This window comes from Pavona decussata, unplaced genomic scaffold (assembly GCF_977016875.1).
Source record: "Pavona decussata unplaced genomic scaffold, jaPavDecu1.1 SCAFFOLD_36, whole genome shotgun sequence".
NCBI lineage: Eukaryota > Metazoa > Cnidaria > Anthozoa > Scleractinia > Agariciidae > Pavona > Pavona decussata.
The window spans coordinates 261,989-283,621 of NW_028145458.1; the positions used below are offsets into that span (position 1 = coordinate 261,989).

At 38.2% G+C, this 21,633-nt stretch overlaps 1 protein-coding gene across 4 annotated transcripts; it reads left to right on the forward strand.

Moving 5' to 3' along the window:
* The first annotated feature begins 874 nt into the window (after positions 1–874).
* Positions 875–21,347, forward strand: LOC146484186 (SH2 domain-containing protein 4A-like). 4 transcript variants are annotated; one of them, XM_085104982.1, is made up of 9 exons: positions 875–1,031; positions 8,474–8,633; positions 9,597–9,806; positions 15,052–15,159; positions 15,926–16,110; positions 16,588–16,959; positions 17,407–17,864; positions 18,559–18,767; positions 19,996–21,347. In XM_085104982.1, exons 3-9 carry the CDS (start codon positions 9,623–9,625, stop codon positions 20,343–20,345), a joined length of 1,866 nt encoding a protein of 621 aa, XP_084961108.1. In that variant the 5' UTR covers positions 875–1,031; positions 8,474–8,633; positions 9,597–9,622; the 3' UTR covers positions 20,346–21,347. The 4 variants fall into 4 exon arrangements, with proteins under 4 accessions (XP_084961108.1, XP_084961109.1, XP_084961106.1 ...); XM_085104983.1 differs by lacking the exon at positions 875–1,031 and adding an exon at positions 2,792–2,963; XM_085104980.1 differs by lacking the exons at positions 875–1,031; positions 8,474–8,633 and having other exon boundaries at positions 9,456–9,806.
* The last annotated feature ends 286 nt before the right edge of the window (positions 21,348–21,633 follow it).

Here is a 21,633-nt window from a genome sequence, read left to right on the forward strand (position 1 = left end):
CAAGGCTCAGTTTCGTACCGGTGCCTGGGCACAGTGCCCAGGCACCAAGTGTGAACGACGCCCAAGTGTTTCCTCCAGTGACATTAATTGTTTGAAGACCTAACTCAACAGGCATTGGTACTATTTGTCCTATCCCTGCAAGATCAAGAGCAGAAGCCTTTTTCGGCTTTGTGTTCAACCCGATTGAAGAAGCAGGAACTGGGGCGTCTGCTCTCATATGCTATCGACTGTCGTCATGCAAATTAGCATGTATTGATTATTTATTTATTTATTTATTTATTTTTTTATTTATTTATAATTTACAATAACTGTCAAAATTCTTGCACGCTGATTGGTTATCGGCTATAATTGTCAAAAAGAATACAGACAATAAAATGACGTCAGGTGTATCAAGGAAAAAAAAGCCAATTCCACCCTTAGCTACTCTTATTTTTTAAGTGATAGTAGAGACTGATTTAGAATCGTGTTTACAGCAAACGGCGAACGTCAGATTCTCGTTATAAATGTTTTATTGAATGAACTCAGGAGCTTATAACCCTCCTGATGAACTGGAATATACTGAAAATAGTACAAAACAGTTCTGGCATTTCAAAAAATAAACATGGTTCACTTGGTCATTTCTGCGAGACCGGCATAAAATGACGTCATAAAATGTTCGTAAAACCACTGTGTAGTTCCACCTGAGCTTTGGACATTTTATGGCGTTATTTTAAGCAAGGGTCTGTCGTCGATTTGTTATAAATAAACCTGACTGTATATATAATTTCTCCGCATTTCTTTCATATTTCTCTATTTCGAAAGCAGCATGTCTCGAGATCTGATTGGTGGAAAGAAACAATACGCAGGTTTGGCACTGTTCACTGTTGGGCATAAATAAGCTCGACTATTTTGGTAGGCCTGGGGGCCGGTGCAGGATTCTTATACCAAAGGAAATTGAGATATTTGGTGTTGGGTTGAAACACCAAAACAAGAAGTAAGCAACCATTTACCTTTCCTTGAGGTATTCTCGATCCAAAAATCAGGCTTCTGAGGTAAGGGATTTCTAATTATAGACGCACAATTAGAATTTAATTCCGTAATCTAATTCATGGAGAGTTGTCTTTCGATCGGAAAAAAATGGCGGCGCCTGTAACCTTACCCGTTTCGTGGCCATCTTTCGCTTTGATTTCTTTACTTGAATTCCGTAGCAAGCTATAGTAGTGAGCAATTATCATAACCGTTTCATTGAAGGAGCCCCTATTTTGTAAAATCTTATTGTTTTTCGTGCACATCAGCTGCAGTCACGAATCGATGGATCGATTTCGACATCATGATAACCATTGAAATTTTTACTTCTTCTGGTTTGCACCTCATCTTTTTCGACGTCTTAAGCAGCAATTTTAATGTATGACGTTTCCTCTTGCGTTATTTTTCGGTGAGAGTTTCAAACAGTGTTTACAAAATTGAAGTGACTTACTGGAGCGACGGAAGGCGCTGCTCTAGGTTACAGTTGTTTTCCGTTTTGTGAAGATAAATCAAATATACACTCTGAATACATTGACACGCCTTCTTTACTTTGCCAACTCAGTTTTTCCTCTCGACAATTACTGTACTTTCTATCAGGAAGTGAAGTTGAGATGATTATTATTACAAATCCACTTGCCATGAAATTTAAACAAAATTGACTTTTTGAATACTAATTTAAAATTAACCCAATCGGTATTTGGGAATCCTTTCATTAAAAAGTTCTTTATCTTTCTCTCTAAGTCTTCAATTCCCAAGAAACGGTAAAAAATAAAAGTATATGTCGTTGAATTTATTTGTATTTAATTAAATTCCAAAAATACTAGCATTTTTGTGAAGAATGTTTTTATTATGTGTATTTTACCATGGGATCATTGATCTTCCTTAGTTTGTTTATAGTCAATTCAGTTGTGGAAAACAGTGCCATTTACAGGGCTGTCAACTCCCCCGGATAATCCGGGAGTCTCCAGATTTTGAACCGTATCTCCCGGTCTCCAGAGATTTATGTCTGTAATCTCCAGATTTTGCACCGGATTTCTCCAGATTTATGTCTGTAATCTCCCGGATAATTGGCAAAGTTTGCTATTTGTTGTAGACTCAACTTTCTGACAAGAAAATGTTAAATGCGTAGCGTGGTTTCTTGTAATGTTCAATGTAGTTCCCCCCCCCCCCCCCCCCCCTAACTGAACCCGTGAATTTGGCCCTGTAAGGCACTTTGTTATTGCTGGCTGGGGAAGTTATATTCTCCATATTTGAAGACGTGTGAGGTTGACAGCCCTGCATTTATTTAAACGCTATTCACACCTTGATCTAAATTTGCTAGGCAAGGGTGAATAACGTCTTATAACATCTTGCGTGATTGGCAAGCAACCCTTCTAGAAAACAAACAAACAACAAAACAATTCCCCCAACCCTAAAAACAATAGCAGCTGCTATACAGTTAAAACAATTACAAGCTTATGAGAGCTGCTACAGTACTGAAAATATGGAAAGAGGTATTTGTAATTTTGGCAAGATAACCGGGCCTGTTATTAGTATATTATCCAATGGAAGTAACGTGAAATGAAGATCATTTTCCAACTAGGAACTATTCATCTTGATGGACTCGACATTTATTACGCGGGATGCCCTGAAGGGGCATACGATGTCTAAAAATGGGACGATTTCTTTTTTTTTTCTTCCTCGTAGCCATAAATCTGTACATTAATTTATTCATTGAACCCTCCCCTCTCCTACTCGGGATGTATTGTTCTGATTGTCTTCAACAGAAGCAGGCCAATCAAAATCCATTCTTGTCGCTTATATCGCGAGGGAGAGGACCCACTCACCCCTACCTGTGTGACGTCAACGCATCATCTGATTTCTTCATTAAAACTGGATTAAATTGTGGCGCCATATTGTTAAAATGTTGTGGACTCAAGTGCGCCGTTTTCAAACGGAAATTTCACCATTTTGAAAAGGTAAATCGAAAGATTAACTTCTAAGAAGCACTCGACATGTAAAATGGTGGAAATTGGAGAGTTCCTGGCAAAGGAATCCTGCTTTGTTTGACAGTTCTAAAACCACGACGGGACTGAAAAGAGGTCATTGAGCAGCTTACGTTATCGTAATGGAATTACCGCAATTTCCGGTGAAACCCTATGTAACGTAACACAAGGGAAGCAACGTAACACGATCTTGATGATTCAAACTTTTCCATTAGCAAGGATAGTTTTATAAATCTGTGAAGCATACAGTTGGATCCATTCTTGTCGCTTATATCGCGAGGGAGGGGACCCACTCACCCCTACCTGTGTGATGTCAACGCATCATTTGATTTATTTATTAAAAACGGATTAAATTTGTGGCACCATATTGTTAACATGTTGTGGACTCAAGTGTGCCGTTTTCAAACAAAAATTTCACCATTTTGAGGCGGTAAATCGAAAAGTAACTTCTAAGAAACACGACATCTAAAACGGTGGAAATTGGAAAGTTCCTGGCGAAGGAATCGTGCTTTGTTTGATAGTCCCGAACCACAATGGGAGACAGAAAAGAGGTCATTGTGAAGCTTACGTTATCGTAATGGAATTTTCGAAATTTCCGGTGAGATCCTCAGTAGCGTAACACAAGGGAAACAACATAACGCTATCTTCGTGACTCAAAATATTCCATTAGCAATGATAGTTTTATCAATTGGCGAGGCATACAGTTGGAATAAATGAATCAGCCAGCATCTCGCGTATATGCCAGTATAGGCATCTTGTTTTAGCCTCATTTGCCATGAACTATTACTTTATGCATGTCCGCTCTACCAATCGTATGCACGTTTTTGTGTCTCCATTTAAATTCCATATTCTAACAGTTTCCTTCCACACAGAAGAAGGGTTATATACCTGAAATGTCTGTGATTTCTTTTAACATTTCTGACACTTTTTGATATTTATTATATTATATCAGTAAGTAAGTAAGTAAGTAAGTAAGTAAGTTTAAGTTTATTAAAACTCTCTGGCAGTTGAAAAGAACTGAATTAGCGAGCTAAATTTACAAGAGATAATGAAATAAATAAACTAATCTAAAAATACTAACAACTAACTAATTGAAATATTTAAATGTAAAAAATTCCTCCGCTTTCCTGGTTCTACAATTAATTAAGTTTTTGAACAAGTTAAATTGTTGCAGGTTGTCCTTAAATCATAATGGCAGCTATCAATCTTACCACTAATACAGTTGCAAGTGTTACACATCACTAATGAACTTTCCGTTCGCCATTTATTTTAAACTGGCTAATATGATTGGCAAAGTCCTACAATGAAGTTAGCGGGTGACTGAGAACTTGGAAATGACTAACACACAACAAGAATGGATGACCTTCTTTAGTTTTTGACTCAGGCTCTGTTTTTTGAGGAGCTTGCTCTTTCCAGAGCCTTATGACAGGTTCACCAGTCTCTGATAACGTGCGGTGTTAACTGAGCCAAATCCAGGAATATCCCCATACCCCTCACCTTCTCTGACAATACTCCCAGACATTTGATGTTTTAAACTAAGTTTGGCATGACTGCCTCTCCAGCAAGTTGTCACATTCTAACTATCTTTTGAATGGCTTGTATGTACCAGTTGTGGTTTCATACATTGAGTGTCAATTTTCACACTGTTAATTCAGGAAGTAAAAAACTGAATACTGATTATAAGGTTTTCAAAAAACCCCATAAACGACAGGCCTACAACCAAAGACAAACCAGACAGGTCTTCACACTGGGTGTTATAGAAACTGACCCAAGTCAAAGAGATTGTTTCAAGTTAAAAACTGATCAATGAGTTAACACAGAAAAAGGAAAAAGGACAAGTAACATTATCAGTCTGATAAAATTTTATTCAGATTGCTTCCAAAAGCAAAACACATTCAGTTTTTGCTCTAATAATGGACCCTCACAAGTGATTTTATCTTTATTTATTTTATGAGCAAGATATAAATCTCATCTATGGACTGAAAATGTGGTACTTTTCTTCTGGTTAATAGTACATACATAGGCAAAGGGTACATTAAGTATAAACTGACAATAATTTTTGTACCTGTTTTAAAGACGTTTTGTAAAAATTGTAGGTTAGTACAAAGAATTGAGTTTTAACTTGTTGACACAAAAAAGTTAACCTATCAAACTTTTTTTTAATAATTTTAAAAAAATGGAATCAAACCTAAACTTATATGCTTCATCTGTAGTGGTCAGGGAAGCAGACTCCAATCCACTAGTGATTTTAACCAATCACAATTGAAGGGCTTTTTTATCACCAACCTACAGAGCATTTTTGATCGTTTTTTGTTGTTTGTCTCAGATTTACCAGATTTTTTGTATATTCCTTTAGAAAACATTACCCTGAGATCTTTAAATGCTTTTTGTGTCTACGGCTTCTAGAGAAGCATAGACACTATGTCATCGGGTTGAGTGAAAGAGTGTAAGAGTGTAAATGCCACAGGAATCCCAAATGGAATCCTATCGAAAGCCGACGCTAATCCACGACTGACCGAAATCTAAGCGATTGTATTTCCGGATCAGGACAATGGCGTCAATACGGTAAATGATGTTTTCCGATGTTGGTTTGCTTTTTACAAATAGTTTAAGTGATGATTTGAACCAGAATTCTGTAACTTCTGTAATTTTCATCGCAAACGTGCCCAAATTTACTGCGAGTGATCGCTGTGAGCAAACATGGAGTGTCTTCAAATTTTACATGCGTGTTTGCACGCAAAAAAACTGAACGTTTTTTGCCTCTAATAGCAAATGCATCGTTTATTTCAATAAAATGTTTTGTTGGAAAAGCTTTTTGTTGATTTTTGTGTCTTTGTCAATTCATATATGCGTTTGAGAAGCGACAGATGCGTAATCAAGGACAATTTGCATAAGTGGGTTGAAATTTGATATGCCAAGGGTCTTCATCAACATGCCGTGAATTTTAGCATTTTTTGCATTCAAGTGTGTTTTTCGGCAAATGATTAATTGGTAACCATATTATTTTATGTCAGAAAGCATTTGTTTAATCATTCCAGTTTAATATGCAGTTAATTTTGGAAGCCAACAATATTTATTTATCTACTGCGCATTAATTTAAACCGCTCTAGGAAAAAGTTAATTTATGCAAAAACTATGGAAACACAACAGGAGTCAAAGGATTAAAGAATGATACTTGCCATCCATAAGTTCAGTATAGATTAATTAATAGTTTCTGTTGCATTTTAGGCCAATGTTTTAGATTAGAACTTTTCTTTCAGTACTTTATGTTTAGAACTTTGCTGTATTGCTTTCAGTACAAAGTTGTGGTTCACGTTGTAAGATTATATAATATATTGTTTATGTTAGAATAAAGTTACAGTTCTCTTCATACAAAATGTTTGTGGTAAACGATACTAGCTTAATCTCTTCTCACCAGTATTCTGTGGAACATTTTTACAACCATTTTTTATCTCTATTCTATTTCCACTCCTCCCTCTTCGTTTTCATTTTTAATTAGTCTTCTTTCCTTTTTCTTCAATTCTTTTATATCACATTTCTATACCAGTACTGCTGTAGATGTTGTAGGTTAAAATGAATCCCAGGTTAAAATGATTTTAACCTAGGTTGATTTGTATTTTCCTTTGTTAAGGTTGGGTAATTTACATCTTAAACAAAGGAAAATACAAATCAACCTAGGTTGAAATCATTTTAACCTGGGATTCATTTTAACCTACAACATAGACACATCCAGTCTGAGACTGCCTATTTTTTGTAGTTTTGTTTGGAGTAAAAACTCATGATTATGGGCAAGATTTCCGTTGCTATCAGAAAATGAAGTGCAATCTGAGCTATTAAGGAACAAAAAATGATCTAAAAGTACTGTAGCTTGCGGTTATGCCCCAAGCCCTTATGCTTGTGATTGCAGACTAGTTCAGCTGTATAACTGCACCTTTTAACCCATAAAGCCCCAGTATTAACATGTGCATGTGTATATTTTTCTCGCCATTCTAGATTTCCTATGATACTTTTTGGGAGAATCTCTTGGACAATCTTTGGTGGTCTTTTCATTTAATTATAAATTAATTTTAAACCAAATTTGTTCTAATGATCAACTTGTTTAAACAAGTGGCAATATGTAAAGGACAAATTGGATACTGATAACTATTGCAGGTTAAAGGAATAAGAACATATATATATACACTTTGAATTAATTATTATTAGCATCCAAACCCTTATTACAAGTGCTGATCAAAAGTTTGCTTAACATTTAATATTGTGTTATACTGTACAAGCTACTAGGTGTGGTTTTGAAGAACTGAAAATGTCTAGATGTATATTATTTTGAAGACAGCTAATTGGTGACTCTCTGCAGTAGCCTGTCTTATATAGAGGAAACTGGGTGTTAACAATAATGTGATTTAGAAATAATGTGTCAAAAGTAAATAGAGACTAAAATAGTGTCAGTGTCATGGGGATATATACCAATGAAAAGCACAGATTTGGTGTTTGAATGCTATATTTCAGTTTCATTTATTTTATTTTGCATGAAACTATTACACTGTTCACAGTCCCCCTATTTTTCCGTGGGATTCTCGAGACTGGCGCACTTCGATGTTGCTGCTGCCATCTTGGTAACTACCAAGGGGAGTTTAGACACTCTCCCCAAATCGCGCTCGCTTTTACAAACCAAGATGGCGGCAGCAACATCGAAGCGTACCAGTCTCTAGAATCCCATGGAAAAATAGGGGGACTGTGAACAGTCTATGAAACTATCAGCTGGTTCAGAATGTGATTTAGTTATGGGCTCCTGGATTTGTTAATCATGCAGTTTGATAAAAAGCTGTCGGTGTTTTTGTTGTGTACACTCTGAAATAGTGCAAGACGTTATCGTTAGTAGTTGTTTGATGTTTTGGTGTGTACAATATCAGTGTATATTTTAAGTAACAAGTTGAGCTGTATTTTGATGAGCCCAAAATACAAACAACATGAGATTTATATTATTCAACTTAAGCTTTTGGTTAGCAAAGTGGAACAAGATTTTCACAAGTTTAATTCAGGGAAATCACACACTAGAAACCACCTTAAGTCATGTTTAATATCACTCCTACGAACTATGACAGTAACTAACTCCCTACAGCTGTATGTAAATGCTACTCTCTTTAAGTTAACACTAAAATTAGACTTGCTGCAAACAATGCATATTGTGACACAAAGCCTATTGTTACAACATGCACACATTGGAGAACAAGTTTTTTCAGTACTAATAACCTCCAGACCAGTTATCTACCGAGTGTAAAATAACTTTAATTGCATGAATATTCTGACATATTTTTACTTATTTTGCATGTTATTTGAACACTTCTAGCTGAAGATGGATAAAATCTCATGTTTGCACTCATTGTGGAGTTTGATCTTTAGACTCTAAAGTGTTCTGTCATAATTATTTATGAATGAACATTCTATATTCTTTAATTCTCTTTGACGATTTTGTTTTCTCACAGGGAATGTAATGGACATCTGGAATGCATAACAATGTGCTCTGTTGCTTGGTGGTGTTTGGTGTCCTCTGTTTTATGCTGAGCTTCTTGTCTCTTGTCTTCCTTTACATTGGAATGCAGTTGAAACAATCCCACTGACAAAACTGTGTATAGATTGCTTAAGGCAAGTATTTTGTTAAAACGTTGTTGTGCATGGATGCTGTTTATTTTGTTTAATTATTATAATTACAGTCACAAGTACCGCACCTGACTTGTTGTCTCTGGGCACTCTTAATAATACGGCCGCATTGGTAGCTGTTATTACTCTTTGATCTTCGAAAGATAAAACCAAGTAATTGAGCCTGAGTATTAGCTCAGTCCTGGACAGATGTTTCTGCCTTGTTGGGCCTCATCAGCATGGCATAACTAACACTTAGGCTCAGAGTGCCCACCGAAACAAATCAAGTAATGACAAAGTGTAACACTAAAAGTGACAGTAAAGTCACAACACTTAGACTCAATCATTTGTTGTTTTTTTTTTTCCTTTGGGCACTACAAGGCCACATTGTCAACGGACATTACGGCCTGTGCTGAAACCCAAGGCGAGAGAAGAAAATCACCCGAACAGAACAATCAGAACCACAAAACCACCAGTTTGAGCACGACTGGAACCACCAAAACAACCGAAACAACACATTGGAACCATCGAAATAACTGAAACAAAATCACTAGAACTATCAGTGAGAACTATTATCAGTTATGGCAGTAATTGAAGTGGTGCCTGGAAAAAAGCCCTAAGTGACTTCTGATAAATTGTTAGATTCTCCCTCCAAATTGCCTTGTATTCACTTATGAAACAAAAGGAGAATTTGACCTTACATCAAAAGTCACTTAGGGCCTTGTTCCACACACCCCTTCAATTGTCATTGTCATATGTCATTGTCATGTTGTGACGATTTCCCATCGAGCATACTTCCAGCACAAACAAGCCATCTACAAACAATGCAGGACAGTGTAAATAATTTATTGTATGCAATATGTTGGCTCGAGAACAATTCTGTGCCCATATAAATACTACCATCCTTTGCCTTATACTTTTAGTCCATGTTAAAACTCAGGCTTTTCTTTTTACATGTATGTGCTTCAGGTACCTTGTTCACCAAATACTTCATCATGTTGGCCCAAATTCTCCGAGATATGTATGTTGACCCTGAGCTTCTGGCTGAGCTCCCTGAAGAACAGAAGCAGATGCTTTTTGTTAAGATGCGAGAAGAGCAAGTGCGACGATGGCGTGAACGTGAAGATGAACTGGAAAAGAAGGAAGCAGACAATCCCCCAAGACCTCGCCCAAAGAAAGGTTAGTAAAAGTATTTTAGCTTTCTAAGGTTCTAATGGCAGAAAACTGAGTTGCCTGCATGCTGATGTCTTCTATTTCCTTTGAATGGAAAGAAGAGACATCTGTGCTATGCGGTTGCTAATCGTGTTCCAGTGTCCTGCTGTTTCCCAGGAAAGCACTCTGATTGGTTTCTTGACAGTAGGCATTGTTAGAATCAGCTCTGATTGGTTAGCATCATGAGATATTCAAGCTAATTTATGCAGAATAAATTAAATGTAGCAGGGTTTTCGAGGTGACAGATCACATGACAACTTCACATCGATTTAAGTGTGTACCCACGTTTTGTGGGTCGTTAAGTATTCATATATTCATGCTATTGTTTAGACTCATTGCCGATTCATCGGTGTTCATGTCGGATGTCACTCGGGAATGTATGACAACTATAGAAATCGGAAGGCCCTTTGAGGAAATGTGTGACAATTTCCTTTTGTTTATCATCTGAGAACGAACAATAGCTCAGTTCGATTCACAAAAAAACTTTTTAAAGCTGTCGGACTTCAACTTTTCTTTGATAATCTCTAAACTTTTACAGTCAACCCAGGTCACGCGTGAACAGTATTTCCAAGAATGAAGTGAAAATTCGAATTTCTCTTTGTAATGTCCGACGTGTGAATGGAGTGTTGGACATTTCTCTGGAAATCGTTCCGAAAAAGACGCATTAACTGAAAAAAAAAAAGATTCAAAATACTTGGGAAACAATTGTTATTCTTGAAATATTCAATTTTGCAGTGTAAAGAAAAATTCATAGCTTTATACCGTCAATAAGCTAGGGAAATTTATAGGGGAACTCTGAAATCTCGTTGGCGATTTTCAAAACTGACATGTAAATTTCAAAACTCCGTTCAAATTTCAAATATATTGTTCACGCGTGACCTGGGTTGACTGTAAAGTTTATTTTATGCTTATGATCAAGCACGTGCTTATCGGAACGATCTCGAATATCAAACGTAAACACGGCTGTTAATATCAAGAACTCAGGATGCTCAGCGTTTGCAGAAATATAAAAAATCCAGGCTTCATTTCATTATTTAAAGAAGAAAGTGAAATTCATCAAACAACTTTTTTACTTTGTAGGGAATAACTTCAATAATTCAAAATCTAAACGAGAAGGAGCAGTCGGGTGCGGAACTGTCAGATGGCGCGTCGTTGACAAATCTCGACCACAGAAACTCATTCAGACCACATTTCACAGCCGTCAAATCGACGGCAACGTTTTCGGGATGAACTTAAATTTCATTCAGGACTCTCTGCAATAATACCTTCGGGAATTCACACACGCGTCGGAAGAAGACGGCTTTGCATAAATTAACTTTGCAGTTCGAACTGCCGATCAACAAACAAACATCGAACTTCGGCCTACATTGACCAAAAAGCCTTGTTCAAGATCTCTTCTTGAAGCTCTCAAAATGCTCTATTTTCATAAATACATATCGAACTTGGAAATGTTTTGCGAAAAGAACTAAATGCATGTAAAGTCCCAAGTCATTCTATGCAGTTTATTCACACATCAAGAACAAAAGGATACGATAATAAACTCTGCCACTCTTGGTCGCATAATTGCGCTATTGTTCAATTCCTTTGAAGTCGCTTTAGGTCCTCATCCAAAAGATCTCACCTTTTTCCAAACGAATGAAACCGAACTTATTCAACATGTTTTCGGTGGCTCCCGAAGTGAATGCCCAAAGGACTAAACACGAGCCTTCAAGCTACAAAATCCAGCGGTTTTTCCCATTTCTGAATGACACACTTAAATCAGCATGAAGTTGTAATGAAACATATTCACTGCACACGGTGCATTGCGTTTTTACCAATCAGGAAAGATGGAGACAAAAATCCTGTTCAAGGTCACATAGAATGTAAAATTCACAAAGAAAGCCTTCTTTAGAATTTGTTGTATATATCCCACATCAAAGAATATGTTAATGTAGAGTGTGTGTTTAGAAAGTATGCAAGTGAAGCTGACTTCATGTAAACTTGAGAAAATCAAGGAGGGACTATTTCACAATGTACACAGTAACAGTACATGTAAGTCTTTCAAAGGCTTTCCCCGAGAAGCAAATCTTGCTCCAAGGATGAATTGCTTTCTTTCTTGCCGAACAGCGTATTAGTCTAGTTCACCACTAACATTGACTCCTGTCAAAAGGATTCTGTAAGAACATGCAATGAGTTGGTATTACTCCTGTGAGACCTGTGATCTTAGACTGATCCAACCAAGAAGATAGCTGCTATGCCAATACATGTGTAAAACTCACAGCTGTCATTCAACTAATAGGCCTTATCATGGTTTTCGACGCCATTTTGACGAGTAGGCAAACACATCTGAAATAACAGTGTTTGTATGGGGATCCGATGTCAAATAATTTTCATAAAACATCACTTCTGAAAAATTTATGAATTGGAAACTTTTGGCACTAGGAAAAGGATTTTAAGAAGAAAAATTGGAGGGATGTAGCTGTGCCAGAAAGCGTCCAGTCCCGCGAACTTTTTTTAGTAGCAGTTCACGGCTGGTTTGCTATACAGACAAATGTATGGAAAGTTCAAAACACGACTGCACGCTTTCTGGCACAGCTTCATCCCTCCAATTTTTTTTCTTAAAATCCTTTTCCTAGTGCCAAAAGTTTCCAATTCATGAATTTTTCAGAAGCGATGTTTTATGAAAATTATTTGACATCGGATTTCCATACAAACACTGTTATTTCAGACGTGTTTGCCTACTCGTCAAAATGGAGTCCAAAACCGTGATAAGGCCTATTAAGTGAAATGGCCAAGCAAAACTTAAGTAAAAACTAAACATGCTTACACAAAGGGGTACATCATAATAACTTATTTATGCAAACTCATTTAGAACTTGAACATCAGGATACTGGAACATGATTTAAAATGGTGTAGTCATAAAATTAGAATCTGTTGTGGCAACAGACTACTGTGGGTCAGCATATAGAAAGTTTCACAAAATGTAGTTCCATTTGACATAATCTTTTGCCAATTCTTGAAATTTAAGTCCCAGGAAATTTGGATCATGTTTCCTGTAGGTAGTGTCGGTCGATACTATCGGTCGATATATCGACCAACACTCGGCCGATACATCGGCCGAGTACCGGTCGACATATCGACCGCGATTCGACCAGGTGTCGGTCGAGTATCGGTCGAGCATTGGCCGACTATCGGTCGAGCATCGGCCGATATATCGACGGATGTGTGTGTCGACCGATACGGTTTTAGTCTAGTCAACACTCGGCCGATACCTTATCGATACTTTACCGATAGTCTGCCGATACCTTACCGATACTCAGTCGATACTCGGCCGACCAAGTTATAATTATTATGATTATTATTATTACTTTATTGGCCATTTTACTACAGGAATTTGGATTTGTTTTTTCTTATATTTGAAAAACTACTAACTGTTTTACTGTAGCACCACAACGCTTTTACTGTACCACCATAATGCTACATCAAAGATAGCTCGCCGACCGATAGTCGACCGATAGCTCGTCGATAGTCGACCGCTAGCTCGCCGATAGGTTCGTCGATAGTTTACCGATAGATCACCAACACTATCGGCCGATAAATAGACGCTCAAAAGAAGGATATCGGCCAGGTATCGGTCGGATGTTGGTCGAGTGTCAGTCGAGTATCGGCCGACGTATCGACTGATACTGGACCGACACTCGGCTGACATTCGACCGACACTCGGCCGATATGTCAACCGAGTGTGGACCGCTACTCGGCCAACATATCGACCAAGTGCCAACCGATAGCACCGACCCATTGTGTCGACCGACACTACCTACAGTAAACATGATCCGGAAATTTGCCTGTTCCATTTTCAAGAAATTAAATAATTTAGTAACAATTAACAACATAGAGTATGATAACTATGCACATAGTTTGTCAGTCACAATAGTCAGCTATCAGTTTTACTAATGACAGACTCTTGAAACACTTACACAGAATGAGTTAATGATTATTTGCAACAATCTCTTAAAAAAATCATTTGCTGAGCACTTCTCTCGGAGGTCAAAGTAAGATGTTGGCTATTGTTGTTTTTGTCTCTCTGTATATAAAAATTGACAGTCAACCTCATTTCCAGAGTCCTTTCTCTTGCCTCCACGAGAAAGGACCCTGGTTACAGCTGGTCAGGTTGTGCCCATAGTCTTGGTGCTGCAAGATTTCTACCTCATACACACATCTGTTATGGAAGAGGTTCAAGTTTTTTCCTCAGTGGCTGGCCAAATCTATGGCAATTAATTTTGGAACACCAGCATGATGGTCTCTGGTAGATATCAAGTCACAACAAACTGTACTCAGAGCACAATCAGAGCAGACGGGTCCATATTATTTTTATCTAAATGATTACTGAACATATTTAAAACGTTCGTAATACTGAGCCATACTCTGATAGGGAGTTGCGTCTCATGGGTAGTCTTATAACCAGTGGAAACCAGGCTCCTTTCTTGTAGGGAGAAGAGAAAGGAACCTGGTAACAAGGTTGCTGGAACATTTGGGTTGATATAAAATGTTTTGAGAACCCTGTATAAAAAGTGCAAAATGTATCACTTTTAGAGACCAGTTTTGATTGAAATTATATTGTTGGATTTTTAAAATTTTTGTCATTGTTATTTGCATTTCATGTGATAACAAGGACGAGAATCCAGTCTTTTTTGGATTCTTTTCTTGGACAATTATTGGAAAATCTAAGAGATTGAGGTATTATAATATTATTTAAAAAATTACAAACAAGGGACCACCAGTTTGAAATGTTCTTTGGGTTTATGTTGCAAGTCAGTCAGAACCACAGCATTTTTTCCTTTGCATCATATTCCCTAAGGGAAGTGGTCAAAACTTCTATACTCGAACAGGGCTCACCAAACCACAAAATAGATGATGGTCTCTGCCTGCAGCCCCCCATCCTCAACCTCAAAAGATGGTGTCTTTATTGCATGCACTGTAGCCACCCCTCCATCCAGCAGTAAAAATTACAATGAGGTTCAAACCTCACGTTTCTTGTTTATGTAGCAATGCTGACTCTTGCTACCTGAATATTTCTGTACCAACTCTTAAAAGTCAATAAAGTTTTGTTGGCAATGTTCATGAGATAGGTGGTGTTTTCGATAACTCCTCTACCTCTGACAAGGTGGGTCATCTTCAAACAAACTTGTTATGCCCAGTTCCCTAACCAAAATACATTCTATACTCTCCACAGCAAATGCAAAGAGAGTGAATTATCTGATTGCTGCTGATGGAAATCCTTGGGTGTGGGTTTTGGGAGAAGACAAAGATGACAAGCCAGATCTGTTTGAAATGTTCAAAAGTAAGTATGATTAGTTGTATTCAGTTGTTTGTCATGTAAATGAAATTTATCATAAGATGCTGTTCTTCAAAATCCAGTTGGTAGGAGGTAGACCAGATGCCTATATTTCTAACAATGAATGTTAATCTATGATAGCTGAGTTTAATCGTTTGTCTCATGCTTGAGTCACATAAATGTGGATCGTGACATTTTGACCTCTTGCTGCTGGTCTTCATCAGACGATGGTGTTGACTGATTGCATATCAGTATAAATAGCACCTTGGTTGGTGTTGATTGGTGCGTTTTGATCCTCTCTTAGGCTGTTGTTGATTGGAGGATTTCAATTCTTGTCATTTAGACTAGAAATTGTTCCCTCGGCGGTCCACCTTGGTACTGATCGGCTGTTGTGTTGTTTGAACATGGGCATCCACACTTCTGGAATTTCAATTCCATTATCCCTTCATCGCCTGATGAAGACCAGCAGTAAAGCGGTCAAAACATTGTGATCCACATCTGTATGTGGCTCAATCATGAGACAAACGATTAAAATCAGCCATCATTTCAAACCACGATGACAAACAGCTTTCATAATGTCAATCTTTTTAACAGTAGACATGCATTGTTATGAAAATCTTAAACCTGACTGTAAGACTAAATTATCAGTAGGAGACCTGTAGTAGGCAATAAGGGGAGTCTATGAATGAATGATAAATGATGAAATTAAATCAACAAGGCTGCATGGTGCGTTTAAATGTTAATTTGTGGACTAAATTTTATTTGTTTTTAGAAAAAGAGAGAGAAACTGAAGAAGAAGATGAAAAGAGAGCAAGAGAACTTGCTCATAAAGAGATGGAAGAAATGAAAAGGAAGGAACTTGAGAGGCTAGAGGAAGAAAGACAATGGAAAGAAGAGCAGGAGAGATTAGCAAGAGAAGCTGCAGCCAGGGAGGCAGAACGGAAACGACTTGAAGAGGTGAGAACATGATGGCAAATGAGTGACCTGAGGGAATGATCATTTTTCATTGCTCAGAGTATAATGTTCTATCAAATAAAGCCACAAATAGCAGCAAATCTGATATGCTTGATAAGCACTGTAAGAAATGGAAACATTTTTGCATGTATGTGTTCAAGAGTTAACCTTAACTTCAAGCATTGCTACACTGCATTCGCCAACTGGTTAGTCTCCCATCAAGCAAATCAGGGAATGGCTGCTTAGAGAACTACAGTTTCTCTGAAGCTGTTTGAACTGAATCGCACTGAAAAAGGGATTCTTGGAACCTGGAAGACAACTTTGTCGTGTAATAGTCTTAAGCAAGGTAGAAGCAGTGGGTACCATTTTGACACTAGTGCCTGTTTTCAGCCATTACATGTTGGTTTAGTGTGACTGCTGGTAGTGTGTAGTCAAAAATGAAATATTAATATTTTGTTTGTGGATGTTTCTCAACTACAGGAGGCAAGAATCGCTGCTCAGAAAGCTGAAGAGCTGCGAAAAGAGGAAGAAAAGAAACGACAAGAAGAGGAGAGGAAAAAACGAGAGGAAGAACGGCGTAAGAGGGAAGAGGAAAAGAGGAGACAAGAGGAAGAAAGGAAAAGGAGAGAGGAAGAGGAGAGGAAACGACAAGCTGAGTTGGCACAGAGGCGTAAGGAATTTGAAGAAAAACGAAAGGCAGACGAAGAGAAAAGAAGGTTGGAAGAGGAGAAAAAGAAAGCTGAAGAAGAGGCGGCTCGAAAGAAATCTGAAGAGACAAAGAGGAAAGCCGAGGAGGAAAGGAAAGCGAGAGAAAAGGCGCTAGAGGAAGCAAGGAGAAAGAAAGCCGAACAGGTGAGTATGTTACATGCCTGTTTTAAGCGGTATGCAGACTGCAATCCACCAACTCTAAAGTTCAAGTTTTAGTAGCCTTGAGAAAGGAAGCAACTTTGGGAATAGGTTATCCATAGAGGCTAGGTCGTGAAATATAAAATAGCTCTGTCAAATGCTTTGATATGACAATTCACAAAAAACAACAAATGAAAGCTAATTAGTCCACCTCTCAAATTATGTTCAGTGTTTACTCAGTCTGTAGAAGGACTACAGCTGGTTTTGTAAATTTGTCTTAACCGGTGTTTTTACGTTTTGTTTATTATGAATCGTTGTTGTCGTTGTCAAACAACTCTAACTTAGATCTAAGGAGAATTTAAAAGTTGGATTTAATGATATATTTTCTTAATGAGAAGTAAGGATAGATCGGTCAAGCCCTTTTAATTACTGTCAATTACGTTTACTTTACAGGAAGCCTTGGAGAAAGCTCGACAACTTGAAGAAGAAAAGCGAAGGGTTGAGGAACAGCAAAAGGAAGCGGAGAGGAAACAGAGAGAGGTTATAGCCCGGCTGCAGCAAAGGAAAGCAGAGAAAGAGAGACGAGAACGAGAACTGGTAGAGAACGAAACTAAACGAGCGCAAGAGATTTACATGAGCTTGAGAAAGGTGCGTGAAGAGATGAAAAAGAAAGAAGAAGATGAAAGGAAGAAGGAAGATGAAGCATGGCGGCAACAGGAAGAGAAGGCCCGGGAAGAAGAACAGCGCAGACGCAGCTCTGTCAGCTTAGCGAGGAAAGAGGTTGCGAGAGAGCGAGAAGAGGCCAAGAGGTGGTCCACCATTATGATAGAAAAGGGTATGATATCCGGAGGAGAGAGGAGACAGACATGGAGTATAAAGCCACAAAGACCACCCCCACCTGTACCACCAAGGTCAGTACTAAAATTTACGAGAACTGTTACCTTTTAATATCGTTACTTTCTCACTGCTAAACATTGGACTGTACATAGACCATTCTATCATACGAAAATGTTGTCAAACACACGTACAAATTTGAAAATTAAAGTAATCTTCAAACATGAAACAAATATAGGTAAGCGATTGCTCAGGCCTGCACTTCCGATATACTTGCTGTTGTTATTGCCATTCTTGTTCTTATAAGCAACTTTAGTATGGACGTAAAGAGAAATTTAAGATGAGATTGGTGTGGCCAATCTCATCTTAAACTTGTCCAGGGATTTTTGGATTGCTTTAAACCTCGCCGAGATAACAAACGTAAAACATTGATAAGTTACAACAATTGCACTGTTATCATTTCGTAACTAAGAAACGTACGTATAACGCCATGCTGTGAGAAGAATATTTTAGCAGGCACTGAGAAAAGATTCTCCCTTCGTTTACTGGGCATCTGTAGTCAAGCGAATTAGTGATCCCTAGTTGCCACTTGTTTATCGCAAGCGTATCCTGAGTCAATGTTGTGCTGCAGCTGTCTTGATTGTCATTTTAAAAGAATGAACCTCCATCGAACACTCCCCTCCCCTCCCCTCCCCTCCCCTCCCCCCGGCTAGTCATTCCGATTCCTGTAGTACAGTGAGTTTACAGTGAAATTTGATGTTTTTCACTCAGCAGACCTGGAGAGAAAGCTGAGACTCCTCCGAGGCCACCACCTCCAAGCACCACTCCGCTTAGACCACCACCTCCAAGCACCACCCCGCTTAGACCTAAAAGGAGCGTAAAACCCAAGAACAAGAAGAATGTGATTGAGTGGTTTCAACAGGAAGAGCTTACGAAGGGAATTTGCTATGATGGCGATCAAATATTACCTTATTTTCACGGTGAGAATTAGACTTTCCTTTCTTCGAGTTAACTGGTTAATTCATGTACAGTATACCCAATTTTAGCCTGGGTAGTTATGGAGATGTTAAGGACGTTACCTTCTTTTGTTCTGCGCACATGTTCTGCGCATCTCGGGATGGTCCGGGGAGTTTTGGTTTCTTAAGGGCAGTACCTACTAATTCAAAGGTATTTTGAGGCGTTTTTTGAATATGCGGGAAAAGAAGATCTTAGCAAGTGTTTTTGAGATCCCAAAAAGAAAATTGGGGGTAGCCACGCATTTTTCAGGTATAATTAAGTTTCAAGTTGGAAAAAGATTCCATACATTGAAATGAATTTTAAAGCTTTTTACTATTATTGTTGATAAATTATCTTTGAAAAATACGTCGTTAGCCCCAATTTTCGTTTTGGATTTCAATAACACTGGCTAAGATCTTCTTTTCTCACACATTCATAAACCGCGCTAAAACACCCGTGAATAAGTAGGCACCGTCTTTGGGCCTGGAGTCAAAAAAAGTCAAAATTTTAAAAAAGGTGGCTGTCAAAATAAGTTGTCATGGAAACATCAAATTCTTTACACAATAACAAGTCATGTCCCATCATTAATAAGGTAAGGGGTAGAGTTGTACAAGAGCCACTCTCGGCCTTGTCTCCCCGCTACATAAATTGTAGCAATTAGTACATTTTTATTTGAGTTTCCTTAAATAAGGAGGCGAATGGTGCAGTGTTTAGATGTCAAATCTGAAAGTCGCTGATCAGTTCGGAAGTTCGGGGCCGAGCCTCTGCCGACAAGAAACTTTTCTCCACACCGTCTCTCTTCACCCTGGTGGATATAAATGGGTACCGATGACATACTGCAATCCAGAGGGGGAAGGAGGGTGTAGGAGTGTAGCAGTACTTCCAGTTGCCTCACGTGTGGGCCGGGAGTAGCCTCCCACGCAGTCGTTTTCATGGGAGTAGTATTACCATCCGTCAGCTTTGGCTTTTCGTATCTTCCTAAACCACAAGCTATCCCTCTGCTTTCAGCGACCAGCGGACGATGTTCGTTTACGCTTGCGTTTGTATCTCTGGGAGATTCTTACTCACAAATTTCCATCTGTGGCTCGTTATCGTTATTGCTATGTAACATTGCTCACACGAAATTGCGTTATAAACCGTGTATCCGCGCTTCACATGTTAACAAAACTGTGATCATTAATTAATACTTGATGTTGATAATTGTTATTTCAGGGATAATCTCTCGACAAGATGCTGAAAATTTGCTTGTAAACAAGCCTCCGGGTTCGTTTTTGGTCCGGGTCAGTGAGCGTGTGTGGGGATACACCATCACATACAGAGCGCCTGAGCGCTGCAAGCATTACCTGGTGGACACAAGTGAAAACACTTACCAGTTTTTCGGCCACAATCAGATCGCGCACCAGACACTCAAAGATCTAGTGGATTTTCATAAAATTAGGCCCATATCCGGACTCGGACAAGAACTGTTAAAACTTCCTTGTGGGCAGGATCGCGATCCTCCGGATTATAAAGAACTCCTGACTGCTTTGGAAAGTTCAGAGTCCTTTTCGACGAAATTTTAATAATTGCTGGTCTAGAAGATTCTTTGAAAGCTATAACAACACAGAGTAGCAAATTACTGGTAAAATTATTTAGAGATATAAATTAATTTGGAACGCTCGATCACGTCATCACTGTTAAAATGCTACGTCGTATTGCTTCGGGCGACTATGGGTGAAATTATCCAAGCAGAAATCCACAGGGCTGCAGATGTATTTGCCTGCCAAGCTATGAACAAGAAAAACGGTACGAAGAAAGAAAAACTTCTCAGTTTTCCTAAGCTTCATACTTGACGCGAGTTCAGTTGTAGATGCTATGGGAATCAATTAAGCAAGTAATGGAACGGTTATATATTTTAACCAATTTTTGTCAATTCGTCAATCTTACTTAAATGCAATTACAGTAATTTATACATGTAGATCTGCTTAATCAACCGAGAAGCACTAAAGGTGTATTGTATAGTGAACGAACTGCTAAAATGTTGTCTTCGAGTAAATAATCCAAATTAGTTATCAAAGTTTTGTCACTTTAACAAAATTAGAATTGTATCATCTGAGTGGGAATCACATTGATTTTTGAAATTCAGTAGTTGACAATTAAACGAAACAAAGGAGCAATAATTCCTTAATTGTTCGCGCGTGTAGAACAAAATAGAGTAGTTTAGATCGTATTACGTTAAGGCAATTCTAGTGTAAAGTAAACTGGACTAAAATTGAAGTTAACAAACTGATTATTGCACCATTGGTCAATGAGAAGTCAATTTCAGTATAAACCTGTTTAAAATTCCAGTGAACAAGTGATTATTACACTATACTGGTATAGCTGCCCCCAGTTTATCAGGGGCTTAATTTCTGTAATTCTGATTTAGGCACACTGTGCAATCTTGAGTTTTTTTGTTTTAACGTTCTAATCTTCTGTTAAAGCACTTCTGAAGCTTTTTGCCATAGATACGTTGTTGCTTAGCAACTCTACGACCTCGAAACCTCGAACTGAATTTTTGAATAAACGAAATAACTTTTTAAAAATTGTAGTCCGTGTCTGTTGTGTATCTCGTTGGCTTTAAATGGAGAAAAACTCCTTGAAAAATTTGTTTTGGTTTGTTTGTTGTTGATGTTGATTATCCAAAAAAAACTAACAAACAAATGGGACCGGAATGGCGACGGTTACACGGGTACATTTCAAACTCTCGAGAATCGGAGGAAAACAGGAATATGTGCGGAAGCCTTTGGAATCAAATACATAGCAACAAAACGAACGGCAGTATGATGACTCGACATATTTCAAATGTCTGCTTAAGACCAGTTTATAGTC

What these genes read in the sequence shown, in the direction of transcription:
- LOC146484186 (XM_085104980.1), top strand. Translation starts at nt 9,554, where the DNA reads ATGTTAAAACTCAGGCTTTTCTTTTTACATGTATGTGCTTCAGGTACC. An exon ending in TCTGTTTGAAATGTTCAAAA is followed by an intron (nt 15,160 to 15,925) that starts GTAAGTATGATT and finishes ATTTGTTTTTAG; the next exon opens with AAAAAGAGAGAGAAACTGAA. An exon ending in AATATTACCTTATTTTCACG is followed by an intron (nt 18,768 to 19,995) that starts GTGAGAATTAGA and finishes TTGTTATTTCAG; the next exon opens with GGATAATCTCTCGACAAGAT.